The sequence below is a fragment of the Triticum urartu genome, chromosome 3A (genome assembly GCF_056163025.1).
Source record: "Triticum urartu cultivar PI428250 chromosome 3A, HENAU_Tu73, whole genome shotgun sequence".
NCBI lineage: Eukaryota > Viridiplantae > Streptophyta > Magnoliopsida > Poales > Poaceae > Triticum > Triticum urartu.
Genome location: NC_141875.1, coordinates 340,382,252 through 340,403,885, shown reverse-complemented (window position 1 = coordinate 340,403,885; position 21,634 = coordinate 340,382,252). Strand labels below are relative to the sequence as shown.

General features: G+C 48.6%; 1 protein-coding gene and 1 pseudogene across 2 annotated transcripts; one reads left to right on the top strand and one right to left on the bottom strand.

The window, feature by feature from the left end:
* The first annotated feature begins 1,812 nt into the window (after nucleotides 1–1,812).
* On the top strand, nucleotides 1,813–21,363 carry LOC147979650 (condensin complex subunit 2-like). Of its 2 annotated transcripts, none has more exons than XM_087547049.1 (13): nucleotides 1,813–2,207; nucleotides 2,298–2,399; nucleotides 2,516–2,633; nucleotides 3,289–3,359; nucleotides 3,439–3,499; nucleotides 3,594–3,788; nucleotides 3,876–4,153; nucleotides 5,063–5,192; nucleotides 5,266–5,522; nucleotides 5,601–5,631; nucleotides 6,356–6,495; nucleotides 19,566–19,676; nucleotides 20,867–21,363. In XM_087547049.1, exons 1-13 carry the CDS (start codon nucleotides 1,908–1,910, stop codon nucleotides 21,077–21,079), a joined length of 2,007 nt encoding a protein of 668 aa, XP_087403175.1. In that variant the 5' UTR covers nucleotides 1,813–1,907; the 3' UTR covers nucleotides 21,080–21,363. The 2 variants fall into 2 exon arrangements, with proteins under 2 accessions (XP_087403175.1, XP_087403174.1); XM_087547048.1 differs by having other exon boundaries at nucleotides 1,815–2,207; nucleotides 5,033–5,192.
* Nucleotides 15,413–16,662, bottom strand: LOC147979651 (uncharacterized; annotated as a pseudogene).
* Nucleotides 21,364–21,634: the final 271 nt, after the last annotated feature.

Here is a 21,634-nt window from a genome sequence, read left to right as displayed (position 1 = left end):
CGAAATACGCCAACCCAACATGTACCTTTGGAGACACCTGTAGAGCTCCTTTATAATCACCCAGTTACGTTGTGACATTTGGTAGCACACAAAGTGTTCCTCCGGCAAACGGGAGTTGCATAATCTCATAGTCATAGGAACATGTATAAGTCATGAAGAAAGCAATAGCAACATACTAAACGATCGGGCGCTAAGCTAATGGAATGGGTCATGTCAATCACATCATTCTCCTAATGATGTGATCCCGTTAATCAAATGACAACACATGTCTATGGTTAGGAAACATAACCATATTCGATTAACGAGCTAGTCAAGTAGAGGCACACTAGTGATGTTTAGTTTGTCTATGTATTCACACAAGTATTATATTTCCGGATAATATAATTCTAGCATGAATAATAAACATTTATCATGATATAAGGAAATAAATAATAACTTTATTATTGCCTCTAGGGCATATTTCCTTCACACACATCTTCTTCCACGCTATCCAATGAACCTTCCTTTCACCATTCATTGCACCCCACCAGAATTTCGAAGAGATCGAAGTCAGGTTTTGACACCTCTTTTTAGAGAGGTGAAAATAACTCATGGTGTAGGTCGGTGTCGCCTGGAGGACAACTTTTACTAACACTTCTCTGGCTGCCTTCGACAACCCTTGTCCCTTCCATTCGCTAACTTTACCTTTGGAACATTCAGTAACATGCTTGAAAGTGCCATCCTTGGACCTTCCAACCAGTGTTGGAAGCCCCAAAAATGCTCACTAAGAGCCTCAGACTGAATACCACCCGTCTGCTTCACTTGCTCCTTCATCTCGCTTTGACTCCCCTTCCCAAAAAATATAGATGACTTCTGCAAGTTTACTTTTTGTCATGAAGCTTTCTCTCTCATATTTGAAAAGTATCTGCTTGAGAGTCTCCATATTTCCCCTTGAACCCTCAAGAAAACACAAGGATGTCGTCTGCAAACAGAAGATGAGTAATATGGGGGCCAATGCTCCCAAACTTGTCTCCTTTAATTTGCTTGTGTTGTTGTGCTTTCTTTAATAGTGCCGAAAAGCCCTCCACACACACAAAAAAGGATAAGGTGACAAGGGATCGCCTTGATTGAGACCACGTGAAGGTGAAAAACTTCTCGAACAACCCACATTAAGCTTAACAGGAAACCTTGCTGACGTAACACATCACATGATCATAGAGACCCATTGGGGGAGGGGGGCAAAACCAAACCGAACCATCATCTGTTCTAGGAAAATCCACTCCACCCTGTCATATGCCTTCAACATATCCAACTTTACTGCTCACATACTCTTCTTCTTCCTCCTCCTAGTACGTATTGCATGTACACACTTGTATGCTACCAAGACATTATCCGTGATCAAACATCCCGGAACAAATGCACAAGAAGAAGAAGTCTAAAGGACATCCTCCCTATTCTTATTTCAGAGGAAAAGACAGAGTAGGTTGAACTGAAGAAGTAGGAGAAAAAAAAGGCTTGTTGAGGATATAAAATGACTAAGGGCTTATTTATGAGAGAAAAGTTGAGAATTGAGAGAATATATGTGTTACCGTTGCGACGCACGGGCAGTGTCCTAGTATGCTAAAAAAAGAATACCATGAATTTTAACGCTCTTATTGGGTTGAAAATTTTGGCCTAAACACATGGGCACGGTAGTACCGAGGAAAAGAAAAGCAGCCCACTGGATCGGAGAGAAAAAAAAAAAACTGCCCGTTGGATTCGCGAGTCGCCGATTGCCGCTTCTAGCGGCTCCCGAAAATTTGAAACCCCCCCCCCCCCCCCCCCCCAGGGATGGCTATGGAGCCTGAAACTCCCAAGCGGTGTGGAGTAACCCCCGCAAATCCGCCGAACCCGATTCCCTTTCCCTCGCCGCCGTCCTTCCCCACGAGATGCCGCCCGCCGAGGACGCCTCCGCTGCCGCCCCCCCGCAGGCGCCGACTCCGCCTCGCGCCCGTGGGATGGCGGTCGGCTCGAGGCTGCTGCTGCAGTCGCTGCCGCCTGCGTTCCCGCTCGGCTCCAACGACGACCAGCTCGAGCGCGCTCGCGCTCGCGCCATGGCCCGCGCCGCCTCCGTCCGTCGACGCTCCCTTGCCGCATCTCTCGCGCCCAAGACCCCGCACCCCAACCTCCTCAACCGGGACGAGGTCATGGACCTATTCCATAACTGCATCAAACTCGCCTCGGAGAATGTACCTGCCTCACCCACCGTCAAAACCCTACATCGCTCCTGGATCTTACTAAGCTTTTTTTTTTCTTCTCTATCTGTGGAAATTTGGCAGAAAATCAACCAGAAGAATACGTGGGAGCTGGGGCTCATCGACCACCTCAGCGAGATCATCCATGCCGGGGAGGAGGAGGACGACGAGACCAACTTCCAGAAAGTGCGCGTGATATGATCTTCCGTTTCCTTTCTTATTTTCAATTTGGGAACAGCTTTGTGTTTCTTTTTCTTATAAAATAATAAGATTGAGGAAACAAATTATGGTTTTGCGACCAGGCTAGCTGCACGCTAGAGGCTGGCGTCAAGATCTATTCTCTGCGTGTGGATTCGGTGCACTCTGAGGCGTACAAGGTGCTCGGTGGTATCAACCGTGCAGGAAGGGGGGAAGAGGCTGGTATGTATCCACTTGCGTTGTTAGTATCTTCTAATTGTGCACCAATTTGAATTTATTTATCTCGTTTAAGAGGCTGGTATGTATCACTTGCGTTGTTAGTATCTTCTAATTGTGCACCAATTTGGATTTATTTGTCTTGTTTAAGCGGCTTGGTATAAATTGCAAATACTCTTATAATGCTGGAAACCAACTTTGCAAGCTAAACTCTGAAGTAAGCTGTCATACATGACGTCCGTTTGTGGTTTACTGATAAGATCAGTTTCTAAACTGATGCAAAGGAAAATAAGAACATCTTTTAGGTTTTTAATTTAAAAATATCACCATATCAGGACGACCTTAGCACCTTTTTGTTAAGGTAATAATTACAGTGTAATATTACCATTTCTTTGGGAAACCACTCAGTGCTACATTACCATGTTACACTGGTTTACACGAGTGTGCACTTTGCATGAGGCATCGACCTTCTGAGAATGACGTAGGTCTGGTTTGGTACATCTTTTTTTTATATTGTTATATGACTATTGTTGTGAATTCCCTATCTGTTTACTATTGTCATAAACTTAGCTTTGTGTTCATAGTTGCAAGTTCAATAACCATAGAAAAATATAAGCTACACAACTACATTACAGTGTTTTGATTTGGAAATTGTAACAAGATTTGGGAGAAGGTGGCGATGCAGAGCCTGCACAAGAAGAAGGCGTCAACAAAAAGGATGATGATAGGAGGGTACATTTCTTTAATACGATTTTTCACTACCTGTACTTCACTTGTTCTTTATCTTTCCAATGCTGTTTCGGCTATGCAGATTTCACCTGCTTCGACGCTGGAGTCCTCGTTTGAGGCTCTTAATGTGAAGAAGTTTGATGGTATGTTTCAAGCCTTTTCTCATTGTGCTTCTGTGGAATTTATTAATTCTATAATGTGGCTGAAACTACAAGGTCATTTTATTTGCAATTATAGCTGCCTTCACGGTGGATCCTCTATACCATCAGACCACTGCTCAGTTTGATGAAGGTGGAGCAAAGGGGCTCTTATTGTATAATCTTGGAGTATATGGCAGTTGTTGTGTGCTTTTTGATTCGTTTGAAGCGCCAGACAAATGCATCTTATCTGATCCTGAGAAGGCTGAGGTGATTGATCTTTCATTTGCTAAAGGTAATATCAGTTTGTCGCTCTGTTGTGTATGCTCTTTACATGTTGCTTCCAATGGGATTTCAGTGAGTCGCTACTACTCTTTGACAGAACAAATTGAGCAAATGATAGTTCACATGCCTCTATCCAATGACATCTCTCCTACCTTGAGGGATATCGTGGCTCAGTTTGATGAAGAGAATAAAAGGCCATCACATGATGCATCTTCCGGGCAAATGCTGGTGATGGAAGATCAGGTGGTTGACAGTAATGATGACAGCATGCCACCTGATTGTGGAACTTGGGATTTTGGTGGTTGTGATGATCAGGACAGTGCATATGATGAAAACTGCAACCCAATGAATTTCAACTCAACAAACTATGAAGAGGTACTTGTAAACTAGACAAAATTGAGACATGGTCCTTCAGAAAATAGTTACTACCTGGTTAGGGATCTATCTGTTATGTACTTATCCATGCACTCCCTCCATTCCACAATAGAAATCCTCTTAGCCTCTCGAACTTTCCTCAGAAATACTGGTCTTTCTAAACTATGATGAAAACTGCAACCCAATGAATTTCAACTCAACAAAGTATGAAGAGGTACTTGTAAACTAGACAAAATTGAGACATGGTCCTTCAGAAAAATAGTTACTACCTGGTTAGGGATCTATCTGTTATGTACTTATCCATGCACTCCCTCCATTCCACAATAGAAATCCTCTTAGCCTCTCGAACTTTCCTCAGAATACTGGTCTTTCTAAACTTCCAACACAACTTTAGTGACGGTGTTCCAGTTTATCGCTTCATCAATGCCATCAAGAAAAGAGTTAATTAATCCTTCTTGACTTCTTGTGCTTCCGTGCCTTGCTTTTAGGAGGAAAAAGAGGCAATTTAATTCCTTGGTGATAAAAATGATAAAGGCATGAAAATAACTGAAGGGTAACATGGACATCTCACTCACACTCTTAACTCCTATGTCCAACTCCCAAACGATATCTTTTGAAACGAGGGAGTATTTGAAGGCATATGAGGAAAAGTCAATTAGTCATAGGGTAGAATTATTGATTTACATTTTGTATCTTGTACCTCAAGCATTTCTTTTGTTGTTATAATCTGCTGCCTACAACTGAGTATTGCTATTTCTCTTCTATTAGAACAATACCCACATCCAAGGTAGTACAAAAGAACAGTTATAGTTTGTTACAGGTTCAAAGTTCCAAACCTGATTCTACAAATTTGTTGTCTTGACGTGTATTGGTATACAGGGAACCGATAACTATGAGTACACTTTCCAGGGTCCAGACGGTCCTGATGTGGATGAAAGGCTCGAGAAAATTGCAGATTTGTTGTCACTCGGTGCGGGATTCTCTTCCAAAACAAATGCTTGGGCTGGACCCGAGCATTGGAAATATCGAAAAGTTAGAGGTAAACCCTGGCTAGTCCTATTTTGCTTCCATTTCAAACTAGCTTATTTAATACTGAGTTTACCATTGTCTAGATCTGGAGCCTGCCCAAACTTCTTCTGGTGATTTGGAAGTAGCAAAAAAGTCAAAGAAGAAGAAAGGCAAAGAGGAGCCTGATATTGATTTCACCAAAGCATTGGAACATGAGAAGGCAAATGTTTTTGCACCTCCCAAGAACCCAAAATCATTGTTGCTGCCTGCAAATAAGGGTAGCTGCAACAATAAACTTCCAGAGGATTGTCATTACCAACCCGAAAGCCTTGTTAAATTATTTCTTCTTCCAGATATTTTGGTAATGCTTACTTTCATGAAAATTATTCTTGATACGGGCCTAGGATCGGCTGTAATAACTGTGCGCCTTTTTTTGCAGTGTCTGGCTCAGAGAAGAAGAAAACCACTTGGTAAGTTTTGTTACATTCTCGCATTCTTATTTGAATTGAAGATTTCCTCTACCTGCTTAACACTCTATTGTACTTCTTTCTGGACCTGCAAAAATGGAAGCTTGAAAACAATAGGTTTACTTTTTTTCTTTCTATTTATACTATATGTGTCTTTACAAGTTAAAATTGTTGTTCCTCGCGTATCATATTGCATTATTGTACTTCTTTCTGGACTTGCTGGTTTTGATTAAAGACTTTATTGCTCTATTTACACAATCCGGGAAAGATTTAATCTGTTATGAACATTGATGTTGGGTAGCATTCCGTTAGCAGTATGTCTCAGCTTACAGTTGATTTTTGTAATCTAAAAAGATGGTAGCCCGGTGCACGTATCTCCTGCTTGCGCAGGGTCCGGGGAAGGGTCTGACCACTTTGTCTTTTGTACGCAGCCTTTCCCTGCATTTCTGGAAGAGGCTATTTCCAGCAAATTATTTTATAATCTGCTGCAGAAAAATAGCCTCAAAAGTTAAAAAAAATTGTCAAGAAAATGATAATTTTGATAAAATCTGGCTAGATGATCCCATTTATCAGAATCCGCCGCAATGCGAAACGAAGCCTGCAGCTCATACTAGGTTATGCCTTCATGAGTACTATTTGCCTATATTTCTGTTGATGTGATTTTGTTATTTTTTCTGACATCACTTATCTGGCACAATGGTCCACGGTGCCTTTGACCTCCTTATAGATGATTCAAGGGACAACAGCGATGACTTTATGCCATCCAGACCTTGGGACAATGATGACCTGGGCAATGATCATGTTGATGAAGGGGATGCGGCTAGTGATGTGGAAGAGCCAGTAAATCTTATTGCCAAACCAAGACAGGTACATCCCTTCTGCTTTCAAGACATTCATCTCTATGTACTTATATTTGGACGTTGTCCTGTATGTTTATCTTTCTGTGTCCATCTGAATGTCGATGGCCAGAAAAATCATCAAATGAACAATATTGCAGGCTTAAATGGCAGATAGTGGTTTAATCTCCACCGAGCAATTACTATCACCGGCTGTATTTAGTGCTCGTGATTGTCTTTGCCATATTATGTTACAAGTTTACAGTAATATACTGATCCAAGGTCAAGACATGTATAGCAAACAATATTGAAATAAGCAGTTGGAAATTTGCTACATGGCTCCAAGTCAGGCAGTGGGTTGTATGCACTAAGGCGCTTATGTGGACTTGTGCACCAAGTTCTATAGTTTACCATATAATGGTATGCAAACCTCTGAAATGACTTGACAACATTCAGACGACATGCATGTAAACATGCCATACAATTTCAGGTCAAAATTTTACCCACACATCAAAGACCAAAAGGGACAAATTCAGCAGTGAATATTTCCAAATCTGAAATGAAACAATGTTCTGGTGCTATCTAGTACTCCCCACTTCCCAAAATCTTAGGCACATAAACTTCTCTAAAAAAGCCGAAAATGTAAGGCAGATTTGGAACTCTACCTTCTGCCTCCCAACACACGGTATTCTCTCCCGTACAGTAAAGCCAGATTTGGAACTCTACGTTGCGGTTAGACAGAGCCCACCTTGCCTAGCTCTTCCCGTGCAATTTCTCCTCTAGAGCCACCCTGTTTGCTATTTTCATGGACCGGACAACCACGTTTGTTACAGGATATCGTCTATAACTGTGCGGTTCAGCAATGACCATCTGCATGCTAATTTTTCTGCCAAAAGTTTACGCGCCATAGATAATCATAAGGAGGGAGTACTATGCTTAGTCAATTTTTTTCTTTATTGTTTCGTAGTGAGAGGATTGAATTTGGATCTGATTTTTCATTTCATGGTAGATGCATGTAGGAAAAAAATAGATGTTTTCCTTAACTTTTTGAATGTTGAACTAAAGGTGTGGTGCGCTGAGCCGCTGATTGCACCTAAAATCCTCAGTGCTCTCAAGTCTCTCAAAGGATTTGATAGGATCTGAGATCCTACCGGGTCTAGCTCGTAGGTTGTAGGGGTGGAAGGGGGATTGGCGAGGAGGAAGGCGAGGTCGCCGGCGCTGGGGTGCCGTCGTCACGTGTACGAGAGAGAGAGGAGAGCAGGGTGCGGCGGCTAGGGTTAGGTCTCCCGGCTCCCTTCGGGAAGCCGAGCAAATATGATTGCTTCTCCTTAATCTCCAAACGGGTCCTTACATGAGTTTATATAATCTCCAAATATGATAACTGGGCTAAGCCCCTAATAACGATAAGATAATTGGGCCAGACCCCTAACAGCTGTAGTATATGCCGGTCATAACATTGTTATGCCTAGACTAATCTCATGCATGCAACGTGGTAGCTTTGTTTTCTGTTTAAAATAATGTGTGCATGCGGGATGATGTGACCCGGGCATGCACATAGCTAGGTTGTGGATCAAGTGTTGTAGTACGCACTGACCACGTCTTCCTTTCTTTGTTTCTCCTCCTGGTGGGCGCATGCGCTGTAAGTCGTGGTCGTGGGATGGTGCGGCCATCGCGGATCATGGCGCGCCCGCCAGGAGGTAGCTAGTTCGTTGTAACAGATAAAGAGAAGAGAATGGAAAACAGAAAAGCTGCGCAGTTGGTGGCAGCACAAAAAACACTCCCTCTCCAGTTCGTGTTCATCGCTCCCTCTCTCTGATCTTCGTTTGATCGCTCGCCTTGACAACGACAATTGGCATCAGAGCTACATGGTGTTCGATCCACTCTTTGGTCGCCGGCGGTGTTCGATCCGCGCGTACCATGTCTGGCGACGAGTCGGATAGGAAGAGCAAGAGCGGCACTCAGTCGCCGCCGAAGACGCTTTCATCCAAGGTGCCGCTCGCGCGCTTCACCGGCAGCGGCGAGTATCGCGTGGTGGAGTGCGTCGTGCGAGAGGAGTCGGGGGTGTCCATGATGCTCACTCGCACGAACTACCAGGAGTGGGCGCTTGTGATGCAAGTCAAGTTGCAAGTCGCCCGCGTCTGGACTGCGGTGACTGACGCCGCCGCCGACGAAAACGACGACCGGCGAGCGCTGCAGATCCTCACCGAAGGACACATTGAAGACGGCGTGGGAGACCATCAAGACCATGCGGATGGGCAGCGAGCACCCGCGCGAGGCCAAGGCGCAGGTGCGCCGGCGGGAGTTCGAGGACCTCTGTTTCAAGGAAAGGGAGTCCATCGAGGACTTCGGGCTATGGCTCTCCGCCCTCGTCGTCGATCTGGAGCTGTATGGCGACCCCGTCACCGAGCACAAGGCGGTCCAGAAGTTCCTCCGCGTGGTGCCGCGGCGGTATCGCCCGATGGCCATGGCGATCGAGTCTTTGATCGATCTAAAGACCATGTCCATTGAAGAACTCGTCGGATGCCTCTCTGCCTGCAAGGATCACTACGACCTCGACGACGGCGCGCAATCCACCGGACGCCTTCTGCTCACTCATGAGGAGTGGCTGGCCCGAGAGAAGCTGGCGGCGGTGGCGGTTCATCGTCCGGTAGCGCCGGCGGTAAGAACAAGTCGCCAGGCAAGCCCAAACCTCACGGCTGCGGCGGTGGCAGACCTGTGCCGGGCAGTGGCGGCGCGGGAGGATCCGGCGGCTCTGGTGGGAAGAAGAAAGGCAAGTGCCGTTACTGCAACAAGCCGGGCCACTGGAAAAGGGAATGCCGCACCCGGATCAAGGACGAGGATGAGAAAGGCAAGCAGGGCCAAGCACATCTTGTCTGTGACGGCGACGAGCACCATGAGGGTCTCATGATGGCCACGGTCACCAAAGAGCTCGCCGCCGGGGGTGTGGTACTTCGATACAGGCGCAACCAGTCACATGACGTGCTAGCGTGGGATGTTTACTACTCTTGATGAGTCAGCACAAGGCAGTGTGAAGTTTGGAGATGGCTCTCATGTTGCGATCCGAGGCAGGGGTTCAGTCATTTTCAGAGGACAAAGTGGTAATCAGCGTGCATTGTCAGAGGTATATTTCATTCCAAGTCTCAACAACAACATAATTTCCGTGGGTCAGTTGGATGAAGGGGGATGCAAGATAGAGATACATGAGGGTCTGATGACGATCTATGACCGTGGACGGCGCATGATGGCTCGTGTCCGGCGCTCCCGCAGCCGCCTATACACCGCAGTCCTCACCATTGATGCTCCAATCTGCCTTCTAACGAAGAGCGACGATGAGACCTGGCGTTGGCTTGCTGGGATGGGACATCTCCACTTCAGAGCATTGCGTACTATGGCCTCCGAGTGCATGGTGTGTGGCATGCCACAGATCGATCGTGTCGATGAGTACTGCGACGGATGTGCCCTCGGCAAGCAGCACCGAGCTCCATTCCCGCAGGTAGCGGCGTACAGAGTTGAGCATGGCTTGGAGCTTGTACACATTGATTTGTGTGGACCGATCAGTCCAGCTACTCTTGGAGGTAACAAGTACTTTTTGCTTGTTGTTGATGACTACAACCGATACATGTGGTTAGCTGTGCTGAAATCCAAAGATGAGGCCTTCACTTCTTTCAAGAAAATTCAGACTTTGGCTGAAACTGAAGGAGATGCAGGCTGCGTGCGTTCCGGTCTGACCGGGGCGGCGAGTTTAACTTCGGTTACTTCATAGATTACTGCAGCGAGCATGGAATCAAACAGTACATGACCGCGCCGTATTCGCCACAACAAAATGGCGTGGTTGAGCAGCGTAATCAGACTGTCGTCGAGATGGCGCGGTGTTTATTGAAGAGCATGGGCATGCCCGCTGTCTTCTGGGGGGAGGCTGTTAGAACAACGGTCTACATCCTCAACCGTTCCCCGACGCGCAACCTCGACAGTGCTACCCCTTACGAGGCGTGACACGGCCGTAAACCGAATGTACAGCACTTGCGCACTTTCGGTTGCACGGTTCACATGAAGAAGCTGGGTCCGGGAGTATCCAAGCTTTCGGATAGATCAACACAAATGGTCTTCATCGGCTATGACGAGGGGTCAAAGTGCTATCGGGTGTATGATCCAGTGGGCAAGAAACTTTAGGTAACACGTGATGCTTTGTTTGAAGAAAGCAGGCCATGGACTTGGAGCACCCGGGGCACGTGGTCACCACGGCGCCGGCAACATTTACCGTGGTTTACACCATGGACGATGCTGTCTAGGAGATCGACAGTGGGTCGACCACGCCGTTGGTCACCCCTCGGAGCGCGGCGACACCCTCTACACCAGCCTTGGGGACGCCGCGATCGCCTGCAGTTGCCACGCCGGTGGTGGACGCGCCCGAGTCGTCGCAGTCCGAGCCAGTGACACCCACGGACTCGCCGAGGGCTAGCGGGGACACGCCTCCGTCACATGACTCCAGGCACGATGTGCCAACGGGGTAGCCAGTTCACTATCGGAGCTTCATGAGCGTGCTGGAGGAGACCGAGGATCAGGCGGTGCGCGAGCAGTTCGAGCGGTGCCTGCTCGTGCGCTGTCTGTTCAGCGCCGAGGAGCCGCGTGGCATGGACGAGGCGCTCGCAAGCAAGGTGTGGAAGGGCACCATGGACGTCGAGATGCAGTCCATCATCGACAACAAGACATGGGAGCTCGCTCAGCTCCCAGTTGAACACAAAGCGATCGGTCTGAAATGGGTATATTGCGTCAAGTGTGATCCGGCAGCCAACATCGTCAAGCATAAGGCTCGCCTCGTCGCCAACGGATATGTCCAGCGCCAGGGGGTGGATTTTGAGGAGGTCTTCGCTCCAGTAGCTCGCATGGAGACAGTACGGCTGCTGCTAGCTCTTGCTGCACACTCTGGCTTGGAGGTCCATCACATGGACGTGAAATCTGCTTTTCTGAATGGTGATCTTACTGAAGAGGTGTATGTCGCTCAGCCGCCGGGGTACGAGGTCGCCGACAAGGAGGAAAGTGTACTGCGCCTCCGCAAGGCGCTGTACGGACTGCATCAGGCCCTGCGCGCTTGGTACGCGAAGTTGGACGAGTCGCTGGCTGCTCTCGGCTTCACGCGCAGTCCATTGGAGCATGCCGTCTATCGACGCGGCGACGCGCACTCGTATTTGTTGGTGGGGGTGTATGTGGACGATTTGATCATCACAGGCACAAGTGCAGCAGACATAGTTTCCTTCAAGGAGCAGATGCTACAACTCTTTAAGATGAGCGACCTTGGGCAGCTAAGTTACTATTTGGGCATAGAAGTGCAACAAGGAAGTAGCGGCATCACTCTCAGTTAGAAGAACTATGCTGGCAAGGTGTTGGAAATGGCAAACATGAGCGGCTGCAACAGCTGCCACACGCCAATGGACTGTGGCCTCAAGCTGAAGAAAGAAGATGGTGAGGAGCCCTTTGAGGCCACATTGTACCGCAGGGTGATCGGGAGCCTGCGCTACCTGGCGAACACGCGACCAGACATCGCGCACTCAGTCGGCATCGTTAGCCGGTTCATGGAGAAGCCTAGCACACAGCACTGGGCAGCGGTCAAGCAAATCCTAAGGTTCATGTAGAATCCTAAGGTACATCAAGGGCTACAAGAGAGGCTAGGGTAATGCTGACTTGCTCGGGTTCAGCGACAGCGACCATGCCGGCGACACCGGCGATCGCAAGAGCACCTCCGGGCATGTCTTCTACTTGGGTAAGAATCTAATCACCTGGAGCTCTCAAAAGCAAAAGATAGTCGCTCTTTCCTCTTGTGAGGCGGAGTATGTGGCCATGGCAGCTACAACATGCCAAGGTCTGTGGCTGAGCCGGCTGTTGGAGAGTATGACAGGAACTGCACCAGCAAAATTCAGATTGTTGGTGGACAACAAGTCAGCTATAGCCTTGAGCAAGAATCCTGCCCATCATGATCGAAGTAAACACATAGATGTGAAGTTTCATTTTGTCAGAGATTGCATGGACAAAGGGGAAGTGGAGATCAATCATGTGGGGACGCAAGACCAACTGGCTGATGCACTCACAGAGGCACTCGGGCGGGTTCATTTCATCGAGATGAGACAGAGGCTTGGAGTGATTGGCTTGGTGCAGTTAGATTAGGGAGGTGAAATGTTATGCCTAGACTAATCTCATGCATGAAACATGTAGCTTGTTTTCTGTTTAAAATAATGTGTGCTTGCGGGATGATGTGACCCGGGCATGCACGTAGGTAGGTTGTGGATCAAGTGCTGTAGTACGCACTGGCCACATCTTCCTTTCTTTGTTTCTCCTCTTGGTGGGCGCATCGTTGTGAGTCGTGGTTGTGGGATGGCGCGGCCATCGCGGATCATGGCGCGCCCGTCGGGAGGTAGCTAGTTTGTTGTAACAGATAAAGAGAAGAGAATGGAAAACAGAAAAGCTGCGCAGTTGGTGGCAGCACAAAAAACACTCCCTCTCCAGTTCGTGTTCATTGCTCCCTCTCTCTGATCTTCGTTCGATCGCTCGCCTTGACAATGACAAACATCTCTCCCCGCCTGCACAAATAGCTCGTCCTCGAGCTGGAAGGAAGCGCTTGCGGAACTCCTTGAGGTGATCAACGGGCGCCAAACACCTCCGCGTCAGCTGGGGCGGGCAGGTCGCCGAGCCCGGCGGCGGTGTTGTCCTTCTCAATGTAGTCCACAATCTCCAAGTAGAAGAGTCGCGGGCAAACGTGGCCGGGCACGTAGGGCTCGTCGCAGTTGAAGCACAACCCTTGGCGGCGACGCTCGAGTTGCTCGGCCGGGGTGAGCCGGCGGAATGGGCGCGCCGCGGTCGCGGCGTGGGGCGCTGCGGAAGCCTGAGCAGGCCGACCTGCGCGGAATTTCCGGCCAGGGTGGCGGCCTAGAACGCGCGGGCGTAGTACATAGTCGTCTGGACTAGCGGCCCGGGACGGTGACGCCTGCTGGATGGCCACCGCGCGGCGCTAGAACGCGCGGGCGTAGTACATAGCCGTCTGGAGGTCCTGTGGCCCGCGCATCTCCACGTCCACGCGGATGTGGTCCGGTAGGTCGCCGATGAAGAGCTCAGCCTGCTGACGAGCCGAAAGTCTTGCACTGTGGTGAGGAAAGGAAGGCGCCCAAGCTCCGCCAGACGGCTCTCGCGTATAGGCGGACCGAAGCGCAAGAGGCATAAATTGCGGAAACGCTCCCATGGAGGCATGCCGCCCTCGTCCTGTTCAAGGGCGTAATACCACGTCTGGGCGGCGCCTCGTAGATGATAGGAGGCGATCCATGTGTGGTCGGACGCGAGCGTGCGTTGCCCCCTGAAAAATTGGTCGCATTGGTTGAGCCAATTCAGGGGGTCGACGGTGCTGTCGTAGGTCGCGAACTCCAGCTTGGAGAATCTCGATGGTGGCTGGGCGTGGACGACGGGCGGATATGTGTCATCCGCGCGGAACAGTGAGGGCGACGACGCCGAGTGTGTGGGCTGCAGAGTACCGCCATGGAAAAGGGCCTGTCCACACCAGTGTAGGGACCCGCGACACCCGAGGACCCGCCGAACTGCATGGGCGGGGGCGGCGCCGGCGATGACAGCACGTGCGGCTGTCCTGAGGCCATCGTGTAGACCGGCTCGATGGACCCGGCGAGCCATGCCGGTAGCGGAGATGGCGACGGGGGGAAACAAACCTGGTGGATGGGCACCCCGGGCGCGCCGTTGACGGAAGGCCCGCCGGTGGTGACGGCGGCGGCTGCTGCTGCAGCGGCATGATGGATGCGACGGAGGTCACCGATGGTGGCGGCTGCCACGGGAGCTGCTGCGGCCCCGTGATGGTGGTGACGGGGGCGGGCGGCTGCAGCCCATAGTGCCCCGCGAGGAAGGTGCCGATGCCCTGGACCGCCTGAGTCAGGTCCTGGAGCGCCGCCGTCATCTCCTTCGGGGTGAGCACGGCGGTGGCGGGCGCGGGTGGCGTCTAGGCGGCGAAGGAGACCGGCCCAGTTAGGGACGGTGTGCTGGCTGCGGCGGTCATCGGCGACGAAGAGACGATCGGCAGCTGGAGGGAGGGGGTGGGCGGTGGCGCGGACATGATCGAGCCTGAGACACCTGATACCGGATTGATAGGATCTAAGATCCTACCAGGTCTAGCTCCTCGTAGGTTGTAGGGGTGGAAGGGGGCTTGGCGAGGAGGAAGGTGAGGTCGCCGGCGCTGGGGTGCCGTCATCACGTGTGCGAGAGAGAGGGAGAGCAGGGTGCGGTGGCTAGGGTTAGGTCTCCCGGCTCCCTTCAGGAAGCCGAGCAAATATGATTGCTTCTCCTTAATCTCAAAACGGGTCCTTACATGAGTTTATATAATCTCCAAATATTTTTTCGAGAAAACGCAAGAGAGTTTGCGTTTCATTGCATTGAACAGGAAGACATCGGGGGTACAACCTCCAGGAAGGAGGGACACACACACACGACCGTCCTCACCAAGCGACTACAACTAGGTAAGGAGGTGCCCTCAACTACAATACACAACGACATTAGGCCTCGCCCAGCCAGACCTCCAGCCAAAGATGGCGATGTGCCGAGACTCGGAGCAACTGGGCAGCATCACCGCCATTGCTAGACACCACCAGGGGCGATTGCAGCTCCAGGACTGCCCAGGCCAACGTACCACACACCCATGTGCCTAGGAGTCGGCAGGTGAAAGGCAGGGCCTGACAGGAACTGGCATAACATTCGTTGGGGGAGCACTGGCGCTGGCATACGTTGCGACCTGCTCCCTGTGCAGCCGTCGACGCCAGAGCGATGCATCACCAGCCACCATCTGCCGCATCAAACTCCACATGCAGCCAAAGCAGCGCCATCAAGAGGGTAACGGCGTTGAGACGCCGCCGCTGCCCGGTCCGGGAGGCCGGAACTAGGATTTCTCCCGGTGCTCTAGGAGGAGGTCCGGTCAGGGTCATGCCAACGCCTCCAAGGAGGTGACGGCACCCTCAGGCGTCGCTGTTGACAGCGCAGGCCATCGCTGTGCGGGGATTTCGCCCTGACCCATGAGCAAGGACCTCAGATGCAGATTCAGACTGGACATGGCAGAGAACGCCGGAGAAGACAGACACACATGGAGGAGGGAAGCCTAGGAACGTCGACAGTCGCAGAAGTGGGCACCGGCTAGCGCAGCGCCAGCAGGCCGCCACCGTCGGGAGCGCGTCCAGCAGGCGACAACAGTCACCTGCAGCGCGCCGTCGCTGCGCCTGCTCGCAGCCTCCGCCACCAGGATTCGCCGGGGTACATCATCGCAGCAACTGTCAGGGTTGTCGCGCGCGTGCTCACCAACCCAACGGCGACCACTGGCGGCGGCTGGGAGGGGAAGGAGAAGGGTGGGCAGGGGCAGAGTGGTTGACGCGGGCCAGGGCGGGCCCGCGCGGCCTAGATCTGGGCACCTGCAGCTTCGCCGCTCGCTGCAGCGGCCAGCCGTCGCCAGGCAGCTCCACTGTGCGCGCGCACCGCGCCATCTTGACCTCCCCTGCACGCAGACCGCCGTCCGCCGCGCCACCGCACGCTCCCGCCGCTCCAGCGCGCCCAACACCTGCGCGCGAGCACGCGAACAAGGGCCCCGCCGCCGCCGTCCACCGGCGTGGGCTTCGCCCGCCGGCATCCTCCGGCGGCGGCGAGGGGAGGAAGGGGGCTTGGGTGGCGGCTAGGGTTTCGCCACCCGAGTCTCCCCTGGGAGCGACGCGGGGGCTTGGGGAGGGCATAATCTCCAAATATGATAACTGGGCTAAGCCCCTAATAACGATAAGATAACCGGGCCAGGCCTCTAACTGCCTGGCTGTAGTATATGCCGGTCATAACATGATCTAAGCACAATCTTAGATGTTTTTACATGAAAGGCTTATATAAAGCCCCAAACAGCCGGCACCCGACCATACAAACACCGCACTGAGTTCGTCAGTATAACAATTACAGCCCAAAACAAATCAAACAATAAAAGAAATATCAAATGTCTGATACGGCGACAACTTAGCACTCGGCACGAGCTAGGATTGACCCTTAGCCGCCCTAATTGTAGAGTGAAGAGCTCTGATTGCTGCCATCGGTGCTCCCAATGGTGCTCTGCCTTCTTTGCCAATGGCATCCTAGTGCCATGCAATAGAGATAAGTTGCTCCTCTAACATGGTATCATGAGCCCTGGTTTAGTTTTTTTTTCTCTGGACGTGCAACTTGTCCAAATCAATCTTGATCAAATTCTTCTTTTTCGTCTCGTCACATCTGGATTGTTTCCACCGCTCCATTTTAGTTCATACCCTGTTGTCTTCTCTGTTTTCCTTGCTCAAATCGGATCACGACCTCGACCCGGTGGTGAGATCAGACTGAGTTTTTTCTAACGTATCACTATTGGACGAATCAGGCCGTTGCTAGGCCGGGCCTCCAACTCGTACTCTGCCTTCTGGCCCTCGCCGCTGTGACTCATGCCATTTGGGAGCTTGGCTGGCTTGATTTTTTCTTCTGCTGCCACCATCGCCAGTCTCTCTAGCCCGTCGCCTTGTCTAGTATGCGCTTCATAGTTCTATATTTTCCACTGTGTCCACCAAATTCGTTGCTCTTTCGTGTTTCTCATGCCATGCGAGGCCAGTAGGCCACCAAACCTTTATATGTCTGCCTTCTTTTCTGGTCCTAGTCCATTTCTAATACAACTTTTGTGGTCTTTCTGGTCCTTGTTGTCTTCAATAGGATTTTTATGGCCTCCTTTTGCATAGTCGTCGATCTATGTCCATTTTATTGCCGCCGAGTTTCTTTGCTGCCAGTTTCTTGGGCTATGATTTCTTGCACAATGCTTCATTCTCTTTATGTGCCGTCTTCTTTCGATGACCCATCTTCTCTTGTATCTTCCCATGATGCATTATCTTCTTGTGAGGTGCTGCCTTCCCCCCCCCCCCCCAGTTTTTTTGGTCTATTTTACTATATATTTGCCCCATGTGGTATGCAATAGAGGTAAGTTGCTCCTCTAACAGGAATCACCCCACTTGATGGTCAACTTGTTTCTAATATTCGACAGAGCCCAACTCTGTGCTGCGAATCATGTCTAATTGATCCTACGTCATTGACCTAAGGTGTCCCCACTTAAATCGAAGAAATCACCAAAACAAGAATGGTTCCGGTTGCACATGAGGAGTTCCCTCGCGCAGCTCCACATAAACTTGGTCATCGGGCACCAATACGCAATTCCCGGAACTTGGCCCATTCCCCTTCTAGATCTGATCACTAGAGGGCAAATTGCCTCGAAATAACTTCCGTGGGAAGATCTTAACCTTTAGAGGGATTGATCTTTGTTAGATGTAGCAATCATAAACTTTCAATAACAAAAGAATTGTAGTGTACACAGAAGAGTATTCACAGGAGTGCACCCTCTGACTGGACAACATATGTCCAGCCCACCACATGCACAAACAAAGTGAGCACATCTATGAAATTGTTCATGATACTGGACCACCGTATTAGATGACATGCCCACTCGGTCTCTTACTGCATTAAAGCAGGGGCAGGAAGTGATAACATTGTAACAGCTACGCTTTTCTTGTCACAAATATTGAATAATGCTTAATGGCAGTGCTAACCCGAGATGGTGAGTTAAAAGCCATTTTGAAGAACTGTCTCTATCTACTTTTTAGCTATTTTGACTTGCGCTAATCCATCAATTGTATTTGGAATTTAACGATGTATCACCCCTATTGATTCAATCTTGTGCATGATCAATCACTTCATATTCAACCTGCACATAAACTTTGCTTTGTGCTGCTTAATAGTTCCCTAGATTAGGAAATCACATGTTAAATACCTGGGGTGTGTTCCCCACCAAACATTTGGCTAGACAATTTTGATCAAGGTTTTGTGTGCCCAAGAGTTGGCCAACCTTGGCTAAAAAAAATTACTAGAGTGGGTAAGGAGCTATTGGCATGCCAAAAAGTTCAGAGCCATCCAAACCAAGTCCAAAGTCTTGGCCATGGCCGAAAAATTGGGAAGGCACATGTTGGCTACAACCAAACATACCCTTTAACCTGTGCCACTGATGTCCAAATTTCACTCCTATTCATTGGGCACTGACCCAGGTTGTTTTCTTAGTGTGGGCATATTTCTGTATGCTTTGATTGTATTTTCACTTTTCTGGAATCAATGGCTAATGCGTTAAAAATCACATATGAATGTCTGATGCTTTCATGAGTTCATGGCTCTGCATAGAGTTGTCCAACAATTCGTCAGCCACTTGGGGTATTAGTTTGTCCGACTTCATCAATAGTGTGGTTTCAATATGCTCTGGATCTGGCCTGTACCTTTGCAATATTATTGCTAGTATTTTGGTTTGGGTAGTATGTTATCATAAGAATTTGGGTTAAAATGGATTGTCAGGATAAAGTTTCAGTCTTAAGTGGCTAGTTCAGTCTGTCCATGGGCATGCTTTGTAGTAGAATGCAAGGAAATATAATTGTCCTTTTGACCTTTTCCGCATAAAGAGTCTTCTCTATCACCACCACCAACAAAGCCTTTAGTCCCAAACAAGTTGGGGTAAGCTAGAGGTGGAACCGATAAGATCTCGCAACCAACTCATGGTTCTGGCACATGGATAGCACACTTCCACGCACCCCTGTCCATGGCTAGTTCTCTGGTGATACTCCAGTCCTTCAGATCCCTCTTTACGGACTCCTTCCAGGTCAAGTCTTCTCTATCACCACTAGTTTATTTTTAGTTTTTTACCTACAATCATCTGATCTTGCTTTCAAGCCAGCCAATATCTATCGACCCTCTTCTGCACATTATACCCTGTTATGAACTACTGTTTCTGACACTGATGATGCCACATAATGTCTGTGCAACATCGGGTTAGTCTATACTCAACTACCGAGGGCTCCTCCAATCTACAGTTGTTGGCCTTTGGGCAGCGTGCTAAGCCCAAACAGTTATATACAGAATTTTTTATTGTTCCAGGCTGATGACTCTTATAAGTCTGAAATTGACTTATGTTGCTCTTTGTGGTATAACCAATTTACTTTTGGGCTGTTGGTCAGTTCTGAGCAGATGCCTGTTTTCTTTGTGATTGAATCATAGGTCAATAAGATCGATGTACAATATGACAAGGTATCGAAACAAGTCGATGTTCACGCATTAAAGGAATTGCTCTGGAATCACATTCATACATCTGCTAAGACTGCTGATCTGGTAATACATGTGCTTTGGTTACTACTAAGTACTATCATAAAATATAGGTCTAACTGTCATTTTTTATGTAGATTAGCTGTGGCAAGTACTTGTTTAGGCTTGATGGATTATGACTTTTTTCCTATTCATTGCAATGCTACATATCTTGATGGATTTTTTGATATATTACATACGGGGCCACTGTAATCTAATACAGTATATACCAAGTAACAACCATGCTATTGCCATTCACTGGCTTTCTTGGTCCAAAACAGTTTTTGGTAATCAAGTTGCTTAGACTAAGGTGACATTTTGGGTCTGAGTTTTCGTATTTGATAGTATACTATACATATTATATATTTGTAAGGATGTTCTATTTGTCTTACTGTAATAAGCAATAGCCTTACTGCTCATCGCTGGAATGTTTCAAATTGCTATGGGCGGGATGTGTCCAGCCTTTGAGGAACTGAAAAGAAATACCTTCAGCCGTCGAAAACAAATTTGTTGTGGTTTAACAATTTTTTGGGTGCCACATATTCTTAGTTTGATTTAAGAAAACATAAGAATTTTCGTTGTGACCAAACGCGGAATATTTGAAAAAAAGGATCATTTGCAACACAGGCAACTGGAGTTATGTAGTACTTACATTCATATGCACCTACATACCTAATACGTTGACCATGTTTTATTGATACCTTTAAACAAAAAACAAGGGTTTTAATAATAGTATAGTACTTAAAATCAACCCTCCTACTTGACTTTATACTCCCTCTGTCCGAAAAAACTTGACCCAAGCTTGTCTCTCAAATGGATGTATCTAACACTAGGTGCTAGATACATCCATTTGAGGGACAAGTTTTCTCAGACGGAGGGAGTATTCATTAGCAACACGGGCAACTGGAGTTATGAACCTATATTCGCATGCATCTACATACCTACTCCGGTAGTGGCATAGTGCACTCATGCATTTAAACGGCCTTAAAAGAACATTGTTACTTAACAGGTTTGAGTACATGTACATTTTTGTCAGGGGAATAGAATAAGTTTACATGTAAACAATTAACATCGCCATGTGCACACATTATATTACATTCTTCACTAGTATTATGATTTCCTTACTTTGTTGGTAAGAACCATTTTCCCTGCCCGTCTTCTGGTTTGGGTACGAAATTACTTGCAGTATTTAAGCCTGATTGTACTTGGTCCTGCAGGAAAGAGATGGCATAGAACCGTCTCTGTGCCTGACGAAGGTACTGCATGATCTTCCATGCAGTAACAGAGATGTTTCAACGACTGAAATCTCGCCACACCTCTATTTCATTTGTCTCTTGCATCTGGCAAATGAACACAGCTTGACGCTGCGCGACCGCCCGACGCTGGATGAGATCGACATATACATTCTGATTTCACCGCTTGTGAAGTAATCTCTGCTCGTCTGATATTTTATTATGCTACCACTGCATTTTGTATCATGTATTTATTTGATGCCATTTCTAATTGATCGGGATTTCCCAGGATGTATATGCTAACCTGCAAGTGCTTGATGGCTATCTGTAATCACCTTTCGTGGCATGGCTTATGTGATGAACATCGACATATTTTTCCATTTTTCAGCAAACATGTTTTGCAGTTCTTTTCCCACATGTTCTGCCCTTGTCTGGTATCTCACCAATAGCAAGAGAATTAATGGTTGAGCTTTTGGTTGACATGCCTTATTTTTTGAAGACGAGGCATGACGTTATTTGTCACTAAGACATTGCTAATTGTTCAAAGTAATTGCAAGAGGCAAATGACAAGTAGTAGAATCGTCGTTTTCATTGATAGGATTTGTTATAATATATACATCCCGTAGAGACGCGAAGATACAAAGGGACGCGAGAGCGTCGGGGCAAAGGATGCCAAGGGAGAGGCTGCGTCGGTTGCCATCAGGCAATCGTACAATAGTTAACAAGGGGAGATTCCCTTCTAATTAAACACAC

Bases quoted from the DNA above. Each gene is read 5' to 3' on its own strand.
- LOC147979650 (XM_087547048.1), top strand. From the start codon at position 1,908: ATGCCGCCCGCCGAGGACGCCTCCGCTGCCGCCCCCCCGCAGGCGCCG. The intron at 2,634-3,288 runs GTATGTATCCAC...AATTGTAACAAG, and splicing joins AGGAAGGGGGGAAGAGGCTG to ATTTGGGAGAAGGTGGCGAT. The intron at 3,360-3,438 runs GTACATTTCTTT...TCGGCTATGCAG, and splicing joins AAAAGGATGATGATAGGAGG to ATTTCACCTGCTTCGACGCT.